Raw genomic sequence first — 24,398 nt, 5'->3', positions numbered from 1 at the left:
GGGTTTTTTTTGCTAGATTAAAACTCTTCTGAACATTTTGACTTTTGATAGATTTTCCCATTGTTGCTGCTATAGTTTTTTTTTTAGTTTCCTTGTTAAATTACATTTTTAGACTGTGCTGCGGGCCTTTGGACACGCCTGAGCTACAGCTTTTAGAAGCTGAGCCCGCAAGAAGAGAGAGTGGAACTTCGAAGGTAACAGATGGGGGGCAAGTCATGGGCACACCGACACAAAGACAAAGACACAATGACATATTTTGATGCTGATAGGTTCCTTTATTTAGTAGAGAGATGGTCTTTTCCATTTCTAATGTGCTTGATTAACACCTGGAAAGTGTACAAGAAGAAGAAAATAAGACTTGATAGGAGGGGTGAAACGATTCATTCACTACATCGATGGATCTATTTATATTCCTACGCTTCAACTATATGGATCTGGGTTCTCAAGTTCACTTCATTTCATTCAGTTTTCATATTTAACTCGTCTGTCCTGATTTGAAACTCCTTTTAAGTGACATTTATGGGCACAATATGCAAAGTAAGGACGTTTTGTACGCCTCGAGACGGTAGCTTACGGACATCACCATCCAGCGCAGCGTGCCCAGGTCACAATATTTGCTTACGTACGCGGAAGCAATAAATGACGCGCCCTCGCTTGTACCGGGGAGGAAGGAGGAGAGAGGAAAGGCTGGGAAGCCATAATTGTTTCTTATGTATTCTTCTTTTGTATAACCATGTTTCCTTACACTGCTGCACGCCATCTGCCATCACTTCACATGCAAAGTACCTGTTTGCTTTCCCGGTTTGGTCTCATTATCAAAACGTATTATTATAAACCCACCAAACCACGGTATCCTGTTCAGTGTCTCTGTTAAGCTCGTCATCAAGACGGAGGAATCGAATCATAATGTAAACAAATCGTTACACCCCTACTTGATAGTAAACCTCGACATACAAAGACACCACTCATGTTAGATATTTTCTAGTATAGCCATTGTGATTAGTTGTTGTCATTGTTGAAGTTGATATGATGACAAGAGGGATGATTAGTGCTTGTTACAGTTCGCGTCGCTGATGCAAACGAATGGATTCCCTGCGTCGCACGATTCACCAACCCATTCACCTGGAAAAGAAACAAAATGTTTTAAAGGGTGGTTTGGATTTTTTGACATGAAGATGTATGACACCCCCAGTTCATCCCGTGAGCAGAGTTCTGGTCAGAAAGTTGTTCTGGCTCGTTGGTGTTGTCACGAAACAAAATGCTTTCCAAAGAGCAATACATTTGCAGCACAAAACCGTACATGACATCACATACGGAACAGTGGGCAGGTGGAAGTGTGCAGTGGTACACAGGGAGAGAAATAACGCTGGGAGATGGTGAGGTCTGACTTTTCATGTAAAACGCTTTTGTGATGCAAATGTATTAGTCTTTTGAAAGAGTTTTGAGACAAAAAATCCTTTACTTTTGTGAGCCCACCAACTAGCCAGAACTACTTTCTTCAGCACAAAAAACTGACCAGGGACGTAGTGGAGGAAAATCAATGTTGATGCACTACACTGCTGATGGGAATGTCATACAAATTTATGTCAAAAAATCCAAACATTTTCTTTAAGAATGACAAGACGTTCAAACTCAAGTGCATTGGATTCGCTGATTACCTGAGCCTCCATTGGTTTGAATCACCACACAAGTATCATTACCAGATTTTGGCATGGCAAAGTTTTCAAAATCAAAGTCTGTGCCATCAATCCAAAAATACACTCCATCCTGCAAGACAAAGTCACATTTGAATGAGCCACTGCTAAAAATAACAACTGCATACAATTTCATCAATTTCTTGTTTGTCACAATATTTAACATCTTGATTGTGTTTCAGTTATTCACATCATACGGTATCATCAGAAAACAATCAACACTTATTTGAAATTTGACTCTACATTAACGCTGAATCCCAATTCTACCCCTTACCCTTCATCTTACCCCTTAGACCTAACTTTTGCACGTTCACGAGAATCAAGTGGTGTCCCAATTCTCCTTAAACCGTGGGGTAAGGGGTAAGTGCTAAGGGGTATATACCCCTTGAAAACGAGTGTGGTAGGCTACCACACTTGAAACGAAGGGGAAGGCGGAGCTACAACACCCGCTGAGAAGACGGAAGTGCGGAGGCCGAAAGAAACACATAAATGTATAATAATAATTCCGCATAATTATTGAGTTTCACAGGAACGTCACTGACGCAAATATTTGCCATGCAGTCTACTGCATTTCATAAATGGTTAGACAATGACTAGCTAGAGATAGCGACCACATCAGCCTGTTAATTGTAAGTTGGATTTCAAAATGGCTCGCTAGCGAGGGGAATCTACATCACTGATGGCTGAGAGAGTGCCATGTTTGTGTCCGACTAAAGCGCCCCCTTTGTTCTAATCTAATCATTCATGTCACACAGCACATCATAGGGAAGTCTGTTTGCTGTGAATTACAGCCACCGTAGTCCACCAACAATTGTCATGGTGAGATACAGTATGCTTGTTGTATTCAGCATACAGCATGGATGGTCATAAGTCAGCTAAATGAAACATGTGGACAACACACCACATGATCAAATAACTTTTGGAATTTAACGTTGTCCCACATAGTTTTTTTACCACCATTTTATATTTGTTTTTGGCACACTATTACTATATTACTATTATTACTGTATTTACAAAGAGTTCTTAGTTGTAGCTCATCATTCATGCATATGTGCCATTCCTGCAGGAGATGCTGAGTCAGCGCTCTGCTACACCACACAGCACTCCAGTACCATTCAGAAGCTACACTCTCTGAATGGAAAAGGCAAATACAACAAAATGCAATTCTGGACTTTCTTAGCAAACATTCTGAGGGAGAACATCAATGATAGGGGGAGAGCGAGGCCAAAACAGGGGGGGGTTTAAACCTTAAAAAGATGCTTGATTAGGTTTATGCATGTGTTGATAAAGTTTGTTGTGTTGTTATTTCTATTTCATATGTATATTTGTTACATACTGTATGTGCCAATAAATCATTTTACTGATTACCAGACAGCTTAGGTGATGGTAAATGTTTCACCTCAAAGGCATCATAGAGTCCAATCCAGGCTTGGCTCGCTCCTCCCACCACAGCCAGTTCATAAACGACAAAATTTTCCAGGTCGTCAGTGATTGAAACCAGATTCCCACCAATGGTGTTGCAGATTCTCTGATGGGATAAAGAAAAGTGAAAAAATAGATTTCATTCAATTAGTTCCATCAGATAGTTGGAAAGATTTGGACATTTGACAAAGACACTGTGTCCACACTGCAGGTCCATTCCAATTTTGCCCACATGTGACCCGTATGTGAACTGTGCAATTACGATTCTTTCAAATGTGACCCAGGCCTCTTTTGTATGTAGTCAGAAATCCGATCGGTATCCAATGCTACCGCAGTCTGAATTTTCGTGTCGCGTATATCTTATCTCTACGTCATCGAAGGTGACAAATGTCACAATTTGTCAACAAAACAAAGAAGGACGAAGGAGCAGAAAACGGTCAGTGGTGAAAAGAAGATGTTTTGGCTGCTGATTGAACTCACAACTCACATCAATGTCCCATCGCTCCTGGGTCCGACTCCTCACCCGCACGCTCCTCAGGACAGACATTGAACAAGTGTTCCAAAAAGTGCCATAGCTGAAATGTTAGCCTCTTCCTTTTTAATCTACGCAAAATAATTTGATTCAGAAAATGTTGACTCTGGCTGCACAAAATCCTTGAAATTGCCACAAATACACCATTGAGACCACGAATTGGGGCCATGTTTACTTGAGCTGCATCGCAACGCCTGTGTCACAACAGCTTTTACCACCGAAAAAACATTGCCAAATTCAAGGGAATGGTGTCTAAGACAGATTTACAGAGACTAATCCACGCCTTTGTCTCCAGCAGGCTAGACTACTGTAACGGCCTTCTCACCGAGCAGTAAAACAGCTGCAGTACATCCAGGCTGCTGTGGCTCGAGTCCTGACTAGAACCAGAAAATATGACCATATAAGTCCAGTACTCAGGTCTCTGCACTGGCTTCCTGTCGCTCAGAGAAGAGACTTTAAAACAGCTCTGCTTGTGTACGAGTCTTTTCATGGTCTTGCGCCAAAGTACATCTCTGACATGTTAGAGCCACATAGACCATCTCCAGCTCTGGGAAGCTCAGGGAGGGGTCTCCTGCGGGTGCCCGGAGTCAGGACTAAACACGGCGAGGCTGCGTTTCAGTTTCATGCTGCCAAAATCTGCAACAACCTTCCAAAAGATTGACAATCCTCAACTTTGGCAATGTTCAGATCCAGGTTGAAAACACTGCTACTCAACTGTGCAGATGACAACTGAAAGTATTTTATCTGCACTATTCATTTCTTAATCTTTTTTGTTTGATGGAATCATTTGTCAAACTTTCTGTAATGATTTTAGAATGATTATATGAAGTGGTTTTACCCTCCTTTCCTGTAAAGCACGTTGAGTTACCTTGTGTATGAATTGTGCTCTCCAAATAAACTTGCCTGGCCTTGCCTTGCCTACTGTGTGAAATACTACTCACTACTAAAACTACCTTACCTCTGAATCTGCAAAAGTCCTGTTTTCATCTAGGAAGATGTAACAGTGATCATCCAACTGAGTCCAGCCTTTAGGACAGCAAGTATCTGCAACACAATTGTTATTTTAGGTAGAAAATTACTTGAAAAAAAAGTAATTGTTCATTTGAAAAACTGTCATTAAGTCACAGCAACCAACCTTTGTCCTTCGTGAGGGACCAGGACCACTAAGGAGGGGGCGTGGAAACAAACAGTGACAAATACGAAGACAGCAATAATTGAAACAGAATATCGAACATATGTTTACTGAAAACAATAGCTGAGATTTGTACTTACAGCTCCAGTCAACAGTCCACTGATCCCACAAAGCAGGACGAACACACGAAGAGAAAACGCCATCTGTGCAATGATACCCAAATACGGTCACGTATATTAAATGTAGCACATGAAACAACTCGGATGTTCAGTTGTGTCGTGTTACCTTTGCAGTTGCTTCACGCTGAAGAGTAGAGAAAGGCATCCTCTTATATGCTAGCTTGACACAACAATGGAATGTTCTATTTGTCTGTGGTATGTTATTATGTCAATTATGACTGTCATACACATATATACATAATTATTAGTCATTAGTCTATTAACCTTGGCTCAATTGCACACCCAACCTAGAAGTGGGCAGTACGCCAAATTTTGATATCAATCCAAACTGGAGCGCTGTGTGGTATAGCAGAGGGCTGACTTCAATCTGAATCAGAATAAAACACAGCACAAAGATTTTCCATCCATCCATCCAATCTCTATGCCTCTTGCCAGGGCCATGAGGGCATGCTGGAGCCCATCCCAGCTGGCCTCGGTCGAGAGGTGGGGCACATCATTTAAAAACTGCATTTTGTGTTCAGTTTAGTTGTAATTGACTCATATTTACATTGTCTGCACATGTGCGATCCATTTTGTATCTCCTTTTTGATTCCCAGGGGAACCAGGGAATGCATGGGGGAGCACACAGCTCACTCACTGTATGTTTTACACAGAAATAAAAGACCTCAAAGACCATCAAGTCTCCTTCCTTCATAACCCACCAGAACACAACGCAGAGGAAAGTAAGGCGGGTTACACCTGTATTAAATGACTAATGGCCACAAAACAGTACAGAGACACGGTTTGAGTGTGTCATATAAATGTTGCCCGTCACATAAAATACAACTCGCTCACCTCTCCTTTCTTTTTGTTGATGTAGCTTTAAAAGTGCTGCAAGTTGCATACCTGCACTCATAAACCTGGTCACTGAATTTATACTGTAAACAGGACAGATTTCTATAAGAAGGATGTTGCAATTTTTATTTTCTTCTGATAATTGTGTTGAACTAAAAAATATATTATTGAACAATTCATTTTTCATGTACAGTCATCTCTGGTGACAGAAATAGGACTCAGTCTTAATCAAATATTAGAGCACAGAAAACCTGTTTGTGGTCTACTTTTCAAATGTTTCTTAAAATCTCATCTCGTTCTCATTGGATCCAATCTTGTGTATCGTCTTGGCTGGGTGTGTCTTGACGCATTACATGAAAGACCTCAGAAAATGGATGACATTCATATTTGGTTTGAGTGTTTTTGTCATCATGAATGACACACCCATTAGTTAAGTAATGGGTGTGCAACTAGCCACCTTAAATCATCACATTTTTGTTTTACAGTGCTGCGATTGGCTGGCAACCAAGGTGTACCAGCTTCTAGCCTTAAGTCACCTGAGAAAACTAGAAAGGTATGGAATCAGAGGGTTCGTCTTGAACTGCGTTAAAAGCTATTTAGCAGACAGGAGGTAATATGTGAAGCTAGGAGAATATACATCCGCGAGGTTAAACATATCATGCGGCGTACACCAGGGATCAATCCTAGGACCAAAACTATTCAATCTATATATAAACGACATCTGTAAAGTCCCGAGAGACCTAGTATTAGCTAGTATTATTTGCAGACGATACAACCGCATTGTGTTCTGGAGACAGCACACCTGAGCTGGTACACAAAATCACAGATGAACTAATTATACTAAAAAGATGGTTTGATAAAACCAGACTATCACTGAACCTCAGTAAAACTAAAGTAATGCTATTTGGTAAGTGCAAAAAGGAAGCGTATCAGCAAATACAAATTGATGGTGTAGACATTGACAGGGTGAACGAAAATAAATTTCTCAGAGAAGATGAACTGGAAATCTCACATTAAAAATTTAAAACAAAAAGTGGAAAGAAACACCTCAATACTGAATAAAGCTAAATTTGTCCTTGACCAAAAAGCACTACAGTACATACGCTCTACTGTTGACTGATATCAGCATATCTAACTTATTGTGTGGAGTTATGGGTAATCACTACAAAAGTGCACTTCACTCACTAACCGTGCTACAAAAAGGTCACTCAGGATCATCCATAATGCTGCTTACAGAGAACACACAAACTCTTTATTTATAAAATCACAATTATTAACATTTGCAGATCTAGTCAACTTTCAGACGGCTAAAATGATGCATAAAGCAAAAATAACCTTCTACCCAAAAATCTAAAACAGTTCTTATCAATGCGGCTATTGGCATTGAACGGTAATTTGCACTCTGGGTAGGCGAAGAGAAGTGTGTGTGGTGTATTGGAGCGATCTATCGGTCTTCTGTTGTGTGGGTCTGTGGTTGTGTTCGCTGCTGCTGCCACTAGAGGGCGGGGTGTACTCACTACTGATATGTGAGAGTTGAAGACGTGTGCCGCTGAAGTAAAGCTGTCGTCCCCCACCTCGTGTCAGTATGTATTTAATATACCTGTGTGAGCGTATTAGACACCCACAGTACAGCTACAATAGCCGGCTAAACATCGAGCCACAACAGTGTATGGCATTTAGTTTTAGTGGTGTGTTATTGTTGTATTGAAGGACTACTGGGGTGTGTGTGTGTGTGTGTGTGTGTGTGTGGTTTTAATAAATGTTACAGTATGTTCTGGTTTGTTTTAGTCTCACGGTACCCACGAAGGAATGAAATTGTGCCAGTTCAACTCAATGCTGTCTTTATTGATGCCAAGGGCTGCGACAGGGAAACTCCTGGAAACTGGTGCAATCATCCGCCAGCGGCTTCAGCATGCTTCAACTGCAGTGACCGACTTTTGGTAGCTGAGGGGTAAAGTCACTCACAAAGTCATTGAAACTGAATGGTTTTAAGCAAATAGAAGAAGTCGTCTGCTTGCTTCCTCAACCATACAAGACAAAGGACATTGAAAGCGTTTAAATGCAGTCAAATTGGAAGCAATTCCTTGACAATTGTCTGCATAAATGTTTGAACGTAAATGCTTGTTAAAGGTGCATTTAAGGTCAAACAATCGTTATATTTTTTGGAATCAATTTAATCTTGATGTCACTGGTATTTAATAGTTGAGTTTCCCTGAGGTTGAATTTTACAAAGGGTCATGTTTAGTGTGACAGGGTTCATTCATTTTCGATCTGGAAAGGTGTAAACTTCTGATGTGAGCGGTGGTTTTAAACGTTGAAAACAAATTAAAGGTCACATCTCAAATTTTAGTTGAGACAAGATACACTCAACCTCAAGATGAGCTGGAAGAAATCCAAAGAAACATAAAGGTTAACCGTGACAAAGTGTGCCAACATCATGAGCTCATACGACTTAACCAGTCCAGTTTTTGTCGGCCTTAGGATCTCTGCTATTCGCAGACGATGTGGTCCTGATGGCCTCGTCAGGCTGTGACCTTCAGCATTTCCTGGGGCGGTTTGCAGCCGAGTGTGAATCTGGATAAGACTCAGCACCTCCGAATCCAAGGCCATGGTTCTCAGCCGGAAAAGGGTGGATTGCTCCATCCGGGTTGGGAATGAGGTCCTGCCCCAGGTGGAGGAGTTCAAGTATCTCGGGGTCTTGTTCACGAGTGGGGGAAGGTTGGGGCGTGAGATCGACAGGCAGATCGGCGCAGCGTCTGCGGAAATGCGGTCGCTATACCGGACCGTCGTGGAGAAGAGAGGGCCGAGCCGGAAGGCAAAGCTCTCAATTCTGGCTGTTATGTGTGCTGAGAAAAATGCTGGCTGGTTAAGTCCCCACAGAAGGTCCACATTCCGAATGTACTGCCTGCCACTGATCTGAACGATACTTCCGGGACCTCCCATGAAGAACGACGGAAAGAAAGAAAGGAAATGTCTTTATTCTTTAACATTATGACTTTATTTAAAATCATGATGGCCACTGAACTAAACATAGCTTAAACAGAAGAAGTTGGGTCCCTGATTTGGAACGGTTGAGAAGATATCATGGTAAGAGGGCTAATTAGTGGTCGGCAAGGGACGCTTCTCTGATGCAAACATAGGGGTACTCATCGGCGCAGTCGCAGTCATACCATTGACCTAGAAATAAACCAAAAAGTTTGAAATATGATGTTACATTCTGTCTTAAATACGTTGGTTTCACTGATCATATTCAATATATTTAATGTATCTACAGTATGTTTATACCACTGATATAAATCAGCACGCAGTCACCAACTCCCTTAGGTTCATCAGGGCCAAAGTTGTCAAAACCAAAGAGTTTGCCATCGTTCCAAAAAAAGGTATTCTCCTGGAAAACAAAGTCACATTTGAATTATGCAATTTCATCTCCTGCTTGTTTGTCAAAATATTGTATATGTTGATTATGTTTTAACACTATTAAGAGACTATCATCATGAAGCACCAAGCACGCAACTCAACACGTAAATACTAAATACTTGTACTGAGCACAAGGCAACTTTGATACAGGTAAAGGTTTCACCTGTACTGCATCACTGAGTCCAATCCAGGCCTTCAGTTCATCTCTTGCTACAAGCAGTTGATAAACGACTGCATTGTTCAGGGCGCTGGTGATTGAGGCCAGATTGCCCCCAAGAATGTTGCAGAGTCTCTAATGGGAGAAAGAGAATGAAAAAGAAAATTAGGCAAAACCAAAACGTGGCTTTCATTTCATTCAGGTATTTATTTGAAAGGGACTTGGCATGGATCGTAAAGATTAGCGTACAATATCAATGAAAGTAGGCTTGTCGGGTTTTTGAGCGGCAGGTTAGTTTTATTGTGGTAATTTCGTGTTTTGCGTTCTTATAGTTTCCTGCCTAGGCCCCCTCCCACACGTGCTTGCAATCGGTGATTAGCCCACTTCTTAAGCCAAGACGCTTGGTTATTCTCCCTCGTGTTTTTCACAGCTGGTAATTATTTTCACCTGTTGCAAGTGGGCGATGCTACAAATGCTGGTATCATACGATGCCAAGCAAATACACGACAGCATCAAAGATACCGCACTTTTACCTTGGACGTTTTTCAAGCTCATTGATTGAATTAGCATTTTTTGCCTTTCATTTATTGATCATGAGTTAGAATAAACAACGATTCTGGGCAAATATGTGTATCAACATGCTTATTTGTGAACAATACAATTCAATACAACAATATAAGACAATGCAGCAATAAAAACAAAAGGACACAATTATTCAGGTATTCAAGTCATCCATCCATCCATTTTCTATGGCGCTTATCCCCACTGGAGTGGCATTCAAATTCTTTGGATTTTTGCCCCAAAAGCCCTCCTGTGTTCAACTTCTTATTCCCTGAGCTCGTAAATAATATAACAATATACACTGCTCAACAAAAATTAAAGGAACACTTGGAAAACACATCAGATCTAAACTGGGGGAAAAATGATCTTGAATATGTTTCCTGATAATAAGTGGGTGATGTATTAGTAACAAAATGATGCCACATCATTTGATAGAAATGAAAATGATCACCCTATAGAGGGGGGAAATCAAAGACACCCCAAAAATGAAAGTGAAAAAATGATGCAGCACACTGGTCCATTTAGCTAAAATGTCATTGTAGCAACTCAAAATGATTCTCAGTAGTTTGTGTGGCCCCCACGTGCTTGTACGCATGCCTGACAACGTGGGGGCATGCTCCTAATGAGACTACGGATGGTGTCCTGGGGGACATCCTGCAACAGGACACAACATCATTCAGCATCTCCTCCCAGATCTGGACCAGGGCATCAATGAGCTCCTGGACACATGGAGGAGATTCCAGGAGACAGGTAGTTACTTCAGGAGAGCTGGACAGGGCCGTAGAAGGTCCTTCAACCCTCAGCAGGATTGGTATCTGCTCCTTTGTGCAAGGAGGAACAGGATGAGCAATGCCAGAGCCCTACAAAATGACCTCCAGCAGGCCACTGGTGTGAATGTTTCTGACCAAACAATCAGAAACAGGCTCCATGAGGGTGGCCTGAGGGCCCGACGTCCTGTAGTGGGCCCTGTGCTCACTGCCCAGCACCGTAGAGCTCCATTGGCATTTGCCATAGACCACCAGAATTGGCAACTACACCACTGGTGCCCTGTGCTCTTCCCTGATGAGAGCAAGTTCAACCTGAGCACATGCGACAGACGTGAAAGGGTCTGGAGATGCCGTGGAGAACGTTATGCTGCCTGCAACATCATTCAGCATGACCGGTTTGGTGGTGGGTCAGTGATGGTCTGGGGAGGCATATCCCTGGAAGGACGCACAGACCTCTACAGGTTAGATAACGGCACCCTGACTGCTATTAGGTATCGGGATGAAATCCTTGGACCCATTGTCAGAACCTATGCTGGTGCAGTGGGACCTGGGTTCCTCCTGGTCCACGACAATGCCCGACCTCATGTGGCTGGTGTATGCAGGTAGTTCCTGGAGGATGAAGGAATTGATACCATTGACTGGCCCCCACGTTCACCTGACCTAAACCCAATAGAACACCTCTGGGACATTATGTTTAGGTCCATCCGGCGCCGCCAGGTTGCTCCTCAGACTGTCCAGGAGCTCATTGATGCCCTGGTCCAGATCTGGGAGGAGATCCCCCAGGACACCATCCGTAGTCTCATTAGGAGCATGCCCCCACGTTGTCAGGCATGCGTACAAGCACGTGGGGGCCACACAAACTACTGACAATCATTTTGAGTTGCTACAATGACATTTTAGCTAAATGGACCAGTCTGCTGCATCATTTTTTCACTTTCATTTTGGGGTGTCTTTGATTTCCCCCCTCTGTAGGGTGATCATTTTCATTTCTATCAAATGATGTGGCATCATTTTGTTACTAATACATCACCCACTTATTATCAGGAAACATATTCAACATCATTTTTCCCCCAGTTTAGATCTGATGTGTTTTCCAAGTGTTCCTTTAATTTTTTTGAGCAGTATATGAATATAGTGGGGCTGCAACTAAAGATTATCTTCATAGTCATTGAATCTGAAGCTTGGTGTTAATCGAGTAATCGGTTAGGCCCTAGACCAGGGGTCAGCAACCTTTACCATCAAAAGAGCCATTTTGCCTCCTCAGGAGCCCAAAACTTTACACTGCTGATAAACTTGTAAAAGCCTTTTTAAAATGTTATCTGTTACAACCACAAAGTGTAACAGAGGTGCGCATACAGACTTGAAACTACTTCCAGTAGTGTTAAAGTGTTAAATGTACAGACAAACGTAGGGATCCCTGATTCTAATAGCAGTCAACTAGTTTGGTGCGACATCACAACTACTGTGTGAAATTCTTGCATACCTCTGCATCTGCAAAACTCCTGGGTTCCTCTTGGAGGATGTAACAGAGATCATCCAACTGAGTCCAGCCTTTAGGACAGTAACCATCTGCAACACAATTGTTATTTCAAGATGAAAAACAGAAACAATCTCTTGAAAATGTGTCATGAAGTCACATCTACCAACCTCGGTTATCCCTTTGAGGCCAAGACCACTGAACAGAACATGGACAAATACGAAGACAGCAATAAATCATACAGAATATCAAGCAGATGTTCATTGAAATCAACAGGTGAGATTTGGACTTACAGCTCCAGTCAACAGTCCACTGATCCCACAAAGGAGGAAGAACACGTGAAGAGCAGATGCCATCTGTGCAATGATAGACAAAGATGTGGAATGCAGTAAGAAAAGTAGGATGTCGCGTTGCCTTTGCTGTGGTACCAACAACACGCCATCCTTTTATACGGTAGCTTGACCCACCCCTGGAAAGTTTTCTATGTCACTTTTATGATGATTGTAAGGCAAAACTCGAAAACCTCATTTAATTAGTCAGGGCAAGGCAAGTTTATTTGTACAGCACGGTTGATAAATAGGGCAATTCAAAGTGCTTTACAGACAGGAATACAAATACCAATCATTCCAAAAAAATCATTCCCTAAGACATAAAAGTAATCATGAATTAAAAGTGAAGAGTGCAGATATTTCCAGTAGTCACATGCTTAATTAAATCCAACTGTTTTCAGCCTAAATTTCAACATTGCCAAAGTTGAAGCCTGTCTCACATCTTCTGGAAGACTGTTTCAGCACGTTTTAGCAGCATGAAACTGAAACGCAGCCTCGTCGTGTTTAGTCCTGACCCTGGGCACCCGCAGGAGACCACTCACTGAGGTTCTCAGAGCACGAGATGGTTCATATTGCTCCGACGTGTCTCATGTACTTTGGCGCTAGACTAGCGTGACCAGAGGGGTGTACTGCGAAGTGAATTTAGTGGGTTAGCGAGGTCTGTTGAGTCTAAAGCCAGGCTTACCTGTACTGCAAATGAGGCTCGATCACCGGGGTAACTTTCCGGACTTGAAAAAGTGTGTTGATACTAGTATGTTGAGAACTATTTTTGTTAAAGCTGGATTTGCTAATATAGCTAATATTATTTCATATTTGTAGTTATTTATTTGTCCATTAAGACTTAAAAAGAGAGCTATTATCTTACAGGCTGATTACAGAAGAGACATTGTTTCTGTCATTATTTCATTCCAGAGATTTTAACGTTATTTTTTAACCACTCAAACCTATGAAAGAGATATTATTTTAGGCATAATAAAACATGTTAAGTAATCGTTGAGAAGCCTCGCTGAATTTGTGTCTTTGGCTGTAGATAGTATTTTGTAACATAACAATTTTCTATCCATACAGAGGAGGCGCACTTTAAATGTTTTGAAGCCATCTTCGAGTCAACTTCAAGTATCATTTGAGTATGTTATTGCAGGGCCGATAGTCCTGGTTTTCGGTAATCAAAATATGGTCACCCTCTGCTCAACCATGAAAAGACTTGTTCACAAGCAAAGCTGTTTTAAAGCTTATTCTCTGAGCAACGAAAAGGCAGTGTAGAGACTTGACCACTGGGCTACCATCCATACATTTTCTTCCGCTTATCCAGGTCCGAGTTGTGGGGGCAGCAGTCTCAGTAGGGAAGTCCAGGCTTCCCGGTCCCCAACCAGCTCTTTCAATTCTACTGAGGCATTACCAGGCCAGATGTAAGACATAATCCCTCCAGCGTGTCCTACGTCTGCCCCAGGACCTCCTCCCGGCTGGGCATGCCCGGAACACCTCACCAGGGAGATGTCTGAGCCACCTCAACTGAGGGCATTGCAGCACTGGACTAATATGGTCCTGTTTCCTGGTTGTAGTCAGGACTCGAGCAGCAGCATTCTGGATGTCTTGCAGCTGTTTTGCATCTCATTTAGAGATCCCAGTGAGAAGGTTGTCACAGTAGTCTAGCCTGGGGAAAAACAAGGGCATGGATTAGTCTCTCTCAAGCTACATGACTATTCCTTTGATTTTGACAGTGTTTTTTATGCGGTACAAAGATGCTGATGTTATTGATTTACCCCTAGATTTCTAACGTGATGATTAGGTTTTAGTCTTATGGTGACTGATGACACTTTCTCTTTGTTTCTGTGGTCTGCAGACAATGATTTCACTTTTGATCAGTCATCTGCATAATTGTGGCAAGACACATTGTAACTGCGTATGAGCGGGCCTAATGGAAGCATGTACAGATTGAACAATAGGGATCCCAGGATTGGCCCCTGGGCAACCTCTTTCCCAGGTCAACACAATTGCCAGCGGTTTGCATCCTCACTACTCTTTTGATGATGATATGGAATCACAGAAAAACAGACAACCACACACGTGGACGGACAACCTACTACGTCCATGTCGTCTACGTGAGCCAAAATATGCCATTGGTTTTTCTACTACGCTTTTTGGATACGACAAGCTGAACCTGTTGAGCTTGACTCAGCCTTTGAATGTTCAATTATGTCCTTAATTACAGTATAGAATTTAATTGTCTATTAAAGGTGCTAACTATCGTGGTCAGGTAAAGTAATGAGGGCTCAAGCGTTTGATCGTACTGTCAGCACCACACGTGATCGCCGAAACAACGTAAATGGTTCAAAACAGGCACAGTAATCCCGAACAGGGAGCAATGGAGGCACGGAGTAAAACCCATTAGGACTCAATATAATGTACCCCGCCTCCCCCGGGATGCAGGCAAGGCTCTGCCAGGGGTGTGAGTTGAAGGCCATACAGGCCATGTATTTAGTTGGTATCAGATACCAAAATTTGCAGTATCGCTCACTCCGACAATGTAGTGCCACTCTGTCGCAAGATGGCAGCAGTTTACCTGAAATGATTAGTCCAAATTTAACGACTCCTGTTGCTTTTTATTTTTTTAAATTGTCTTCCTGCACACGGAGACATGTGCTTCCTTGCTACGTCTTGCCTTGTGTTAATTATGGGACTTTATTTTTAAACATGCATTCTTCACGAGGGTTATAGTCTTAGTGGAGGGGTGCCCAAACTTGAAACCTGAAAAATCAAAGATTAAAGGGGCTTTTGTATTTAGATATATTTTTATATTTCTGTATTTTGTAATGATTAATAATATATTAATATCAAAGATCCTTCATCTGAAGCTTTGTGTTACAGGTGACAAAGCATATTCATATGAATATTATATTTAGCTCATTTGGGGATTTTTTTAAACAAAATTTCAACTTTATGCTTTTGTTTTTTCTTGTAATATTATGACTTTATCCGAAAATATTTTGACTTTATTCTCATATTATTATAACTTTTATTTTTCCTCCACCTAATTGCACATTTATTCTTTGTTTAGTTTTTTTCTCATGATATTTCATGATGCGAAACAATAACGTCTTTTTTTCTTTCATACCTATATCTACAGTATACATATACAGTATATTTATTTGTGTAAAATTACAACTTTATCCTTCTAATATTTTGACGTTACTCTTGAAAAATTACTGCTCTTTTCTTCCATTTTTGCTTTTGTTCTTTTTAGTTTTCCGGTTTAATTGTATTTTTAGAACGTGCCGAGAGCCATAAGAAAAAGCTGCAGGCTGCACTTTGGACACGCCGGTCCGTAGTCTACTGTCACACGCTCTACTGGAAAAGTACCTTCATCTTACTCGCAAATGAACGAGAAAAAGATGCACATGGGCGGACCTACCATTAAGGCAAAGTAGGCAATTGTTTTAGGCACCCAACCAGTAGGGGGCTCTCAACCAGCCGCCTCCACCCCAACCAGCACGGGCCAGGGCCACCACAGCCAGCAGCACCCCCAGCCATATTCATGTATAATTATGTTAGCCACTCCCCCCCCCACGACAATGGACTGTTCCATGATGACGGCGGGCATCTTTTCAAACAATTGATTTCTCCCCATTTCCATGCCTTCCGCCTGCCTGTTTATGACTGCTGGCACAGGTTGTTTAGTCATTGCTTTTGTGTTCATCTTCACCCTCAATACATACACACAGTCTCTTCTCTTGCTCTCTGAAACACACACACACACACACACACATCTGTTGTGATGATGTCTGGGTTGTTTTTGTTCAAAAATAAATATCTGGCATTTTGGCATACACTGGTTTTATATCTGAAACTTTACTCTCTCATTCTGTTGACGCCGTATTAATTTACTGCAGTTTAACGCGTTGGGCCACTTTGTCAAAAAGTCAACGCCGACAGCAGCAGTAACAGAAGAATATTGCAACATGAAACATATTCCCATTATGCTATCAGATCTCAGCTCCACATTGCTGGGCTGCTAAAGCAAATATAAAGTAATCGTGGATTGAAAACTACAACTTGATAACCCTCCAAAGCAGGTGTCTGCCACGCCCAATTCTTTTTCTCTCACGAGGAAGTAACCCCAAACATGGTGTAAACCAGGCATGTACAGACTTTTTCCACTTCCTGAAAAAACAAAGGGTGCTGGGAGGCCATTTTTATATTTTTTAAATAACAATTCCAAGGTAGATGTGATAGAAAGTTACAGACAAACCGATATAGGTGGCAAAGTGCATCAGTAGTAGTGGTAGTAGTAACAACATGAAGTTTTTAGTGTTTTTTTGTTCTTTTTTGTTTTGGTCTTCGTATTTAGTTGTATTTTCTGATCACCCCTGTCCTAGATTGGCTCCTACACCGAAAATAAGGCTTATTTTTTATTGTTGTTTTCTTGTTTAATTGCATTTTCAGAATATGACGTGGTCTAAAAAATATACTCATAGAAAATAAACGTATCCTCCAGACTTTATCTTCTCATCAAGTGCACTGGGAAGACTTTAAATATCGCTTGATAAATTGTAACATGCTTCAACTATTACCAAACCTGTCTACGGCAGTCGTAGCTCAGAATCTGGTATGACCTCCAACATCAGCACACGTGTCACGATGATGTTGTACCACGTTCATTATGTTTAAACGTCATCAAGATGTACTGGGTGTTTCATAAAAGTTGATATCATTTCAGATGTAAATATGACAGAAACTAAATGCTCAAGGTTAGTGAAACTAAACAGGCTTAATGTTGAACAGTATAAGATTTATTCCTCCAAATTTGAATGAAAAATTCAAAGATATGTGGATTTCATAGCCGATTTCACAAATACTCAATATGCGCTCCGCCTGAGATACCTGAGGGTTTCATTATCTAGCGTTTCCTCGGGTTGCGACAAACTGTCGTTGGAGGAATCCGGGTGTCCAGACTTCGCAACATTTTTTGACAAACACGCTCGACTGTCTCTTTTGATGTTTTCGGTCGTCCGGATCCTTCAGCCTTCCTCTTTGAATTTTTTTGTGCCATGTCCAAATCTGCATTGCTGTTGGAGACTGTTTTGAGAACTCCCTCACAAATACACGCGACACGGTCTTATTCGACTGTGGTCGAGCTAACGGAGAGGCTAATGAAGACTGTGTCGAGATTGAGGAAGTCGGTATGTATCTTTGTCTGTGTTTTGTGAACATGTACAGAAAGTTTGGCAAAATCGTCATGCTGAAACCATTCTTGTGTGTTTTCTTACAGACGTCGAATGAATCCATATGTTTGCATCAGCCCTGCGTGCGATGACGGTGATGAATCCACCTTCTAACCATCATAGCTTCTCTGACGCGATTAGCTAAGGGCCTATTAAACTGGATGCTTGTCTTTTGCAATGCAGGGCTGTTCGTGTTAACTGTCAGTCAAGCTTATTGGAACCTGCTGTATATCATCCATACTTGTATCTCAATCACAAATGAAGGAATCTGTCCCAGCATGAAAATACGTTGCGTGTTCTTTATTTCTCCAGTGTATCGCCTTGTCACACGATAAAAAAAGCTTCTGCCCGGTTTCTTGTTATTATTTTCACGCTTTGTAGTAGAATATGTCACCCTCCGTCGGTCGCTGGCCAAATGGATCGTCTGAGAAATAATTAGACAAGCATCATGAAATATAGTTTGATTAGTTGTCAGCACTGGTTAAATATCAATTTATTTAAATGTGCTCTGCAACTGTTACCTCAACTGTTACTTCTTTACAGGCTCTGTGTCGTAGGTGACAAAGTACATTGTTGTTATTAGTATTATTCATGTTAACATGTCAACTCTCCCAGTGATTGGTTTAAATGGTGAAACATGTGGTGCTTTAACACATTCACAATAACACTGAAAACTGCTTGAATGCTGGTGCTGTCCAAGTGCCACAGACAGAGAACGCCTTTCACGGGCGCTTGTTCCTGGATGCTTTCGTGTATCCGTAAGCATGTACCCACTTCTTCAATTAAACACACACCTTAGAAAATTGCTGCTTTTAATAAGTGGTTGGAACCTCCCTCGTAATTAATGACACACCCAGCCAGAGTGCCAGATGCCCTGCGACCAGTCTGATCTGTATTTGACGTACGAGACAACAATTGAAGTCTGCAGAGGTGCTTCTCAGCTCATTACTCAGCCTGGCAATTCTCAAACGAAATGATGGCAAGGTTTTTCGTTTTGATTCAACTCCAGTCCAGGCCTCCTCCACCATCATCACAATCCCCAGGAAAGGTCATTTGAAAGCCTCATGCGTCATATGGTCACATGGTCCCTTGCTGTTTCCTGACTGGACAAACAGGTTGGTGGAGATGCATATGAGATTTGGCTGCAATTTGTCTTGGTACACAACCAACACAGCTTTCTGTTTTTTCCACCACCATCCTTGAACTTCTTGCCTCCAAGTTCCACCAGCTCTTCTCCTGTACCAGTGGTGGGCAGTGCATGTGGTACCCGGGCCTTCAGTGGCCTTCAGTGGAGACTAAAGCGACCCAATCTATGTCTTAATACCACCACTATAACGTCACAGCTATACAAACGATCAATATTATACAAAAACGCAATATAACAACTTGTGGCATTACAGAATTGGGGATGAATACCACTATTACTAAAAAGACCCCACAACAACATCCAAAGAAGTGCAGGCCTCACTTGCCTCAGTTAAGGTCAGTGTTCATGACTCCACCATAAGAAAGACACTGGGCAAAAAATGCTTTCATGGCAGAGTTCCAAGACCAAAACCACTGCTGAACAAAAACAACATTAAGGCTCATCTCAATTTTGTCAGAAAACATTTTGATGATCCCCAAGACCTTTGGAAAAATACTCTGTGGTCTGATGAGACAAAAGTTAAACTTTTTGGAAGGCGTGTGTCCCATCATATCTGGTGTAAAAGTAAAAAGAACATCACAGCAACAGTAAAATATGGTGGTGGTAGTGTGATGGTCTTCAGGACCTGGAAGACTTGCTGTGATAAATGGAAGCATGAATTGTGCTGAAGGAGAATGTCCGGCCATCTGTTGGTGACCTCAAGCTGAAAGCAACTTGGGTTCTGCAGCAGGACAATGATCCAAAACACACTAGCAAGTCCACCTCTGAATGGATGAAGACTTTGGAGTGGTCTAGTCCAAGTCCTGACCTGAATCCTATTGAGATGCTGTGGCATGACCTTAAAAAGGAAAAGCCTCCAATGTGGCTGAATGACAACAATTGTGTAAAATTCCTCCCCAGTGCTGTAAGAGACTCATTGCAAGTTATCACAAACGCTTGATTGCTGTTGTTGCTGCTAAGGGGGGCCAACCACTTATTAGCTTTAGGGGGCCATCACTTTTTCACACAGGACATGTAGCTTTGGATGTTTTTCCTCCCTTAATAATAAAAAGTTTCATTTAAAAAGTGCATTTTGTGTTGAGTTGTGTTGTCATTGACTAATATTTACATTTGTTTGATGATCTGAAACATTTAAGTGTGACAAACATGCAAAAAAAAAAAATAAATCAAGAGGGGGGCAAACACTTTTTCACACCACTGTATATAGTAAACTCTATTTGTTCATGTAACTCACACAAAACAATGAACAACATGGTGTCTGTCTCCTTTTTTTCGTGTAGTAATCGGATCAATTAAGCACTACACTGATCATGTGATGCTGCATTCAACCAGTCAGAGGACGGAACAACGCTGACTTTTTTGTGCGCCTGCTCGCTAGCCCTGAGAGGCGAATGTGAAATCTGATTGGTTAAAGAAACAGCCCCATTTCTAACAGTGTGTATGTGACATGGACCAGCACTACTGATCCTGAAGGCCCTGGGCACATTCCATTGACATGGCAACACATGGAAGCTGAAAAATGGTGGGACAAAAAGATCTAACATCCACGTACACTACTGGAAGTAGAAGTTGTGAAGCAGAGCGGGTTCCCCTGCCTCCCTTCCGTAGTTGAATCAGGCACAACAGCATGCAGCATATCATGCATTGTTTTCCTGTCCGGGGCGTCAACGTAGCCACACGTCAAACAACATTCAGATCATGGCGGCTTAAATTGTCAATAGCGACAAAACTAGCAACTTTTTGTGGTCTTTCGGCAAGATAAGTGTGTCGTGTCTCCAGCCAAACCTGGCGGTGGTAGCGTGCACGAGTGCTGCAGCAGAAATTGGGCAGCATGGCGGCTTTCCAACATGATTAGGAGCCCAACCACACCCCGAGATGACAAGTGCCTTGCTGAGGAAGGTGAAGGTGATGGAGTGGCCAAGTACGTCTCGTCCAGACCTGTGGGGCAGAAGCAAGGAAGAAGGGGGAGCACGAGTGATGCACCAGTGATGTCGTCGTGGAGGAATGCAAGAGGATTCCAGCAACAACCTGTGGAGCTCTGCTCAATCTTGAGCCCAAGAGGATTAAGGCAGTGCAAGATAACAATGGTGCTCACAATAAATATTCACACAACCTGCACGGTACACGATAGCAATCATACAAGTATAACAGTAACAATCTGACAGCAGAACGACTCAGCAGGTTTCCAAACAACCCCCATTCCACGGAGGCCATTTGATAGGAATAAAAGAAAAGAAAATAATCCTCAATTACCGGTAGTCCCACGTTCAGCACATTATGTGAGCAAATTAAAACAACCAAATGTGTTCGATTAAAGCTGCCAGTGGCTCATTTTGGCCCAAAGCTCGAGTCCAGCTTGTCCAAGACAAAAGATGACATTACTACATCTCATTAGTGTAATTGTTTGGGTGTGACGTTTGGCATGAGTCAATCTGCAAATTAAACGTGAGCACAGAATGAAATACTTGACTTAGCATGAAAATGTTTTTATGGTGCACCTCACCGAATTGCTGGGTTTCTCGTGACGTCACATCCGGTTGTTGTCAGCCCAAATCGTTCCAATATATATTTTGGAAAACGCTATTACTAAGATAGGCAGTCATCATGATGGAAAAACAGTTTGAGAAACAACCAAAAAACGCAGAGAAGCCACCTTTTTCGGCGTTTGCTGACCAGCTGTCGCTCTCGTGGAGTGGAGACGAGTAAACATGCTCCAGTTTACAGTGAGCAACAAGAAGCACAGTTTACACTACAATCAATGTTAAAACATTGTTGGAACTCAAAAACGGGAAACGGAAGGCGTGGAAGCGAGGCTCGCTAGCGTTCAGCAGTAGATTTTAACGGTGCGTCAAAAATCCCGGTTGAAAATTGGCCATGGATCTCAAACGGTGCAGCGAAACGATGAAGGACATATCCAAGAATGTACTCATGCACACCGATTGGGTGTAAGAACGCAAATGGACACGTTGCAAGCATTATTTCCGTTGCGTCTGACGCTGAGGTAAGCTTTCACTGCTTTTCGATGGTCTTGTTTTCAACAATTTTATGTTTTCATGCATCACACCATGTACACTCGCACAACTGGAGCGAATCATTTCAACGTCATGCACCGTTACTTGCTTTAGTCTCCGAAACATTGCACAAACATATTGCGTGTGTATGCGGCCATATGGTGTCCTTGCCCCCCCCGTCTGCTCACGTGGTTGAAACCCAGCAACGGCTCCAGTTGATCTTGTCAAGAAAACAATATTGGCATGCCAAAGATGCCGATGTTTCTGGCAAAGCCTGTGTGGAATACAAACAACTCAGCCTAATTTATGCAGCCATGACCAAGAACACCGCCATCTTCGGCCATGGCTGCATATTCCGTACACGTCGGCCACTTTGAATAACCCCAAGGAGTACTTCACAGCCACTTTTCTGCATTTGAAAAGCATCCCATCATGTTTAAATTGTCTCAAAATTCAAAATGACAAAACACACAATGTTACTCTTGCAAATGAAAAAAAACATCAAATATGACTGCAGATTGCACGTTTAAGGTGCAGTTTGCTATACAAACGTCCACATCCTTGTTGCGGAACTCGTCCGGGTGTACCATGTGACACGAACATGAGTAACATACAGAACATTCCAGGGCTGTGTCAAGCTAGCATATAAAAGGGAGGCTGTTTGCTGCCATTTGCATCAAGGATCAACACTGCAAAGGTAACACAACAGAGCTTTTCATCCTACTTCTCACACTCATGTGGTGTTTTGAATATAACAGTATTTGTCTAACATTGCACAGATGGCATTCAATCTCCGCCTGTTCCTCCTCCTTTGTGGGGCCTGTGTGCTGTTGACTGAAGCTGTAAGTCCGAATCCCACCTGCTGGCTTCAAGAAATACAAGTTTGACACTGTCTGTCATGTATTGTCTCGGCATTTGTGAAAGTGTTTTTTTCTTCTTCACAGTGCGGCCCTTCACAAAGCAAAAGCAAAGGCAAAGGTGGCTTGCTAAGACTTTGAATTCTTCATATTTCACTGCATGGTGGACATTTGATACCAGACTTAGTTCACGTTCAGCATTGTGTTTTGACTTAAATAACAATTGTGTTGCAGATTGTAGCTGTCCCAAGGGCTGGACTCAGTACCAAAGCTACTGTTACATCTATCAGGAGTATAACAGGACTTTTGCAGATGCAGAGGTATGGCAGGATTCCAATCAGTGATCCTTCTCCTTCATTTAACACTTGGCTCCAAGATCTCAATATCGTACTTTCTGATGTATCTGAAAGACGTTTAGAGGTTCAAATCATGTAAGAGATAATAATCACACTGTTGGATCTTATTTGTCCCATTAGAGGGTCTGCCAGCTGTTCCATGGTAATCTGGTGTCCATCTGCGACGTAGTGGAAAATGCTATCGTTCTTCAACTGATTCGGAATCATAATGATGGGGACCTCGTAGACACCTGGATAGGACTCCACGATAACCTTGAGGTAAAACATCTACCCGCAGCAAAGTAGATGGAAAATGAATGTGTCCTCCAGGATTGATGTTCTCGTGAGCATAAAGGAAGGCAAACACGGAGCCCTGGAACATATCCTTTAGCTTTTCTTACATCTGCACTGGAAAATTGTAATAACTTCAATTGTGACCAAAGTTGTCTTCAGCAGTCGTAGCTGAGAATCTAGCATGACCGCAAACATCAGCACACGTTTGCTGATGAACTTGTACCATCTTAATAATGTTCAGACGTCATCAAGATGTATTATGGTGTGGTGTCATGCTGTGGCGTTGTCTGGAGGAGTAACGCTTTCAAACGTGACTTTGTCTTTCAGGAAGGAGATTACATGTGGGTTGATGGCACCGATGTTAGTTTTACAAACTTTGGGGTCCTTCCCACCCCCCCTGATGCTGACGGTGAAGACTGTGTGGAGATTGAAGAAGATGGTATGTATCTTTGTTTATGTTTTGTGAACATATGTAGAGAAAGCGGGAGGAAATGCATGCACATGCATGGGCCTGCCCAATCCATTCACGTGTGTTTTCTTACAGATGGACTGTGGGATGACGACGAATGCACAGACGGGAATCCATATGTTTGCATCAGACCCGTGTGCATTGACTAATACGCCTTCGGACCATCTTATCTTCTCTGACAATGTCTGTCCCCAAACATGATGACCTCCAGATATGAGACTCAAACTTCAGCGCTATCTTTGTCTTTTGCAATCCAGGGTTGTTCGTGTTAACTGTCAGTCAAGCTTATTGGAACCACAAATTGTATCTCTTTAATAAATGAAGAAGTCTGTTTGAGCATGAAAATTGTGTGCGTTTTATTTCTTTCTCCACAAGCAACTCCAAAGTGTTTCGCATCGTCACACAGTAAAAGCCTCGGCCCGGTTCCGAGTATAAAATGTCACATTTCGTCTGTCGCCGGTCAAACGGATCGTATGAGAAATGACTTTTTCTTTTTTTTTTTTTTTTTAAACACCCTGAAATTGGGTTTGATATGTTAGCTAGACCTAGAATGTTCTGTATC

General features: G+C 42.1%; 3 protein-coding genes across 3 annotated transcripts; 1 reads left to right on the top strand and 2 right to left on the bottom strand.

Moving 5' to 3' along the window:
• Nucleotides 1-267: 267 nt before the first annotated feature.
• On the bottom strand, nucleotides 268-5,072 carry LOC129187903 (ladderlectin-like). Its single transcript, XM_054787704.1, has 7 exons — nucleotides 5,066-5,072; nucleotides 4,921-4,983; nucleotides 4,784-4,811; nucleotides 4,607-4,692; nucleotides 3,094-3,222; nucleotides 1,659-1,767; nucleotides 268-1,122 (listed from the first exon to the last, which is right to left on the bottom strand). Exons 2-7 carry the CDS (start codon nucleotides 4,981-4,983, stop codon nucleotides 1,046-1,048), a joined length of 492 nt encoding a protein of 163 aa, XP_054643679.1. The 5' UTR covers nucleotides 5,066-5,072; the 3' UTR covers nucleotides 268-1,045.
• Nucleotides 5,073-8,893: 3,821 nt separating this feature from the next.
• Nucleotides 8,894-12,528, bottom strand: LOC129194027 (ladderlectin-like). The gene is made up of 6 exons (XM_054798917.1): nucleotides 12,466-12,528; nucleotides 12,343-12,370; nucleotides 12,179-12,264; nucleotides 9,374-9,502; nucleotides 9,079-9,181; nucleotides 8,894-8,970 (listed from the first exon to the last, which is right to left on the bottom strand). The coding sequence occupies exons 1-6, from the start codon at nucleotides 12,526-12,528 to the stop codon at nucleotides 8,894-8,896; spliced, it is 486 nt and encodes a 161-aa protein (XP_054654892.1).
• A 10,127-nt stretch (nucleotides 12,529-22,655) lies between these two features.
• Nucleotides 22,656-24,172, top strand: LOC129189900 (lithostathine-1-alpha-like). Its single transcript, XM_054792085.1, has 6 exons — nucleotides 22,656-22,723; nucleotides 22,826-22,859; nucleotides 22,973-23,058; nucleotides 23,215-23,352; nucleotides 23,695-23,806; nucleotides 23,912-24,172. Exons 1-6 carry the CDS (start codon nucleotides 22,661-22,663, stop codon nucleotides 23,983-23,985), a joined length of 507 nt encoding a protein of 168 aa, XP_054648060.1. The 5' UTR covers nucleotides 22,656-22,660; the 3' UTR covers nucleotides 23,986-24,172.
• Nucleotides 24,173-24,398: the final 226 nt, after the last annotated feature.

The sequence above is a fragment of the Dunckerocampus dactyliophorus genome, chromosome 1 (assembly GCF_027744805.1).
Source record: "Dunckerocampus dactyliophorus isolate RoL2022-P2 chromosome 1, RoL_Ddac_1.1, whole genome shotgun sequence".
Taxonomy (NCBI): Eukaryota; Metazoa; Chordata; class Actinopteri; order Syngnathiformes; family Syngnathidae; genus Dunckerocampus; species Dunckerocampus dactyliophorus.
Note: the sequence above shows the minus strand (reverse complement) of the source record. Positions and strands in the feature narration are given on the sequence as shown.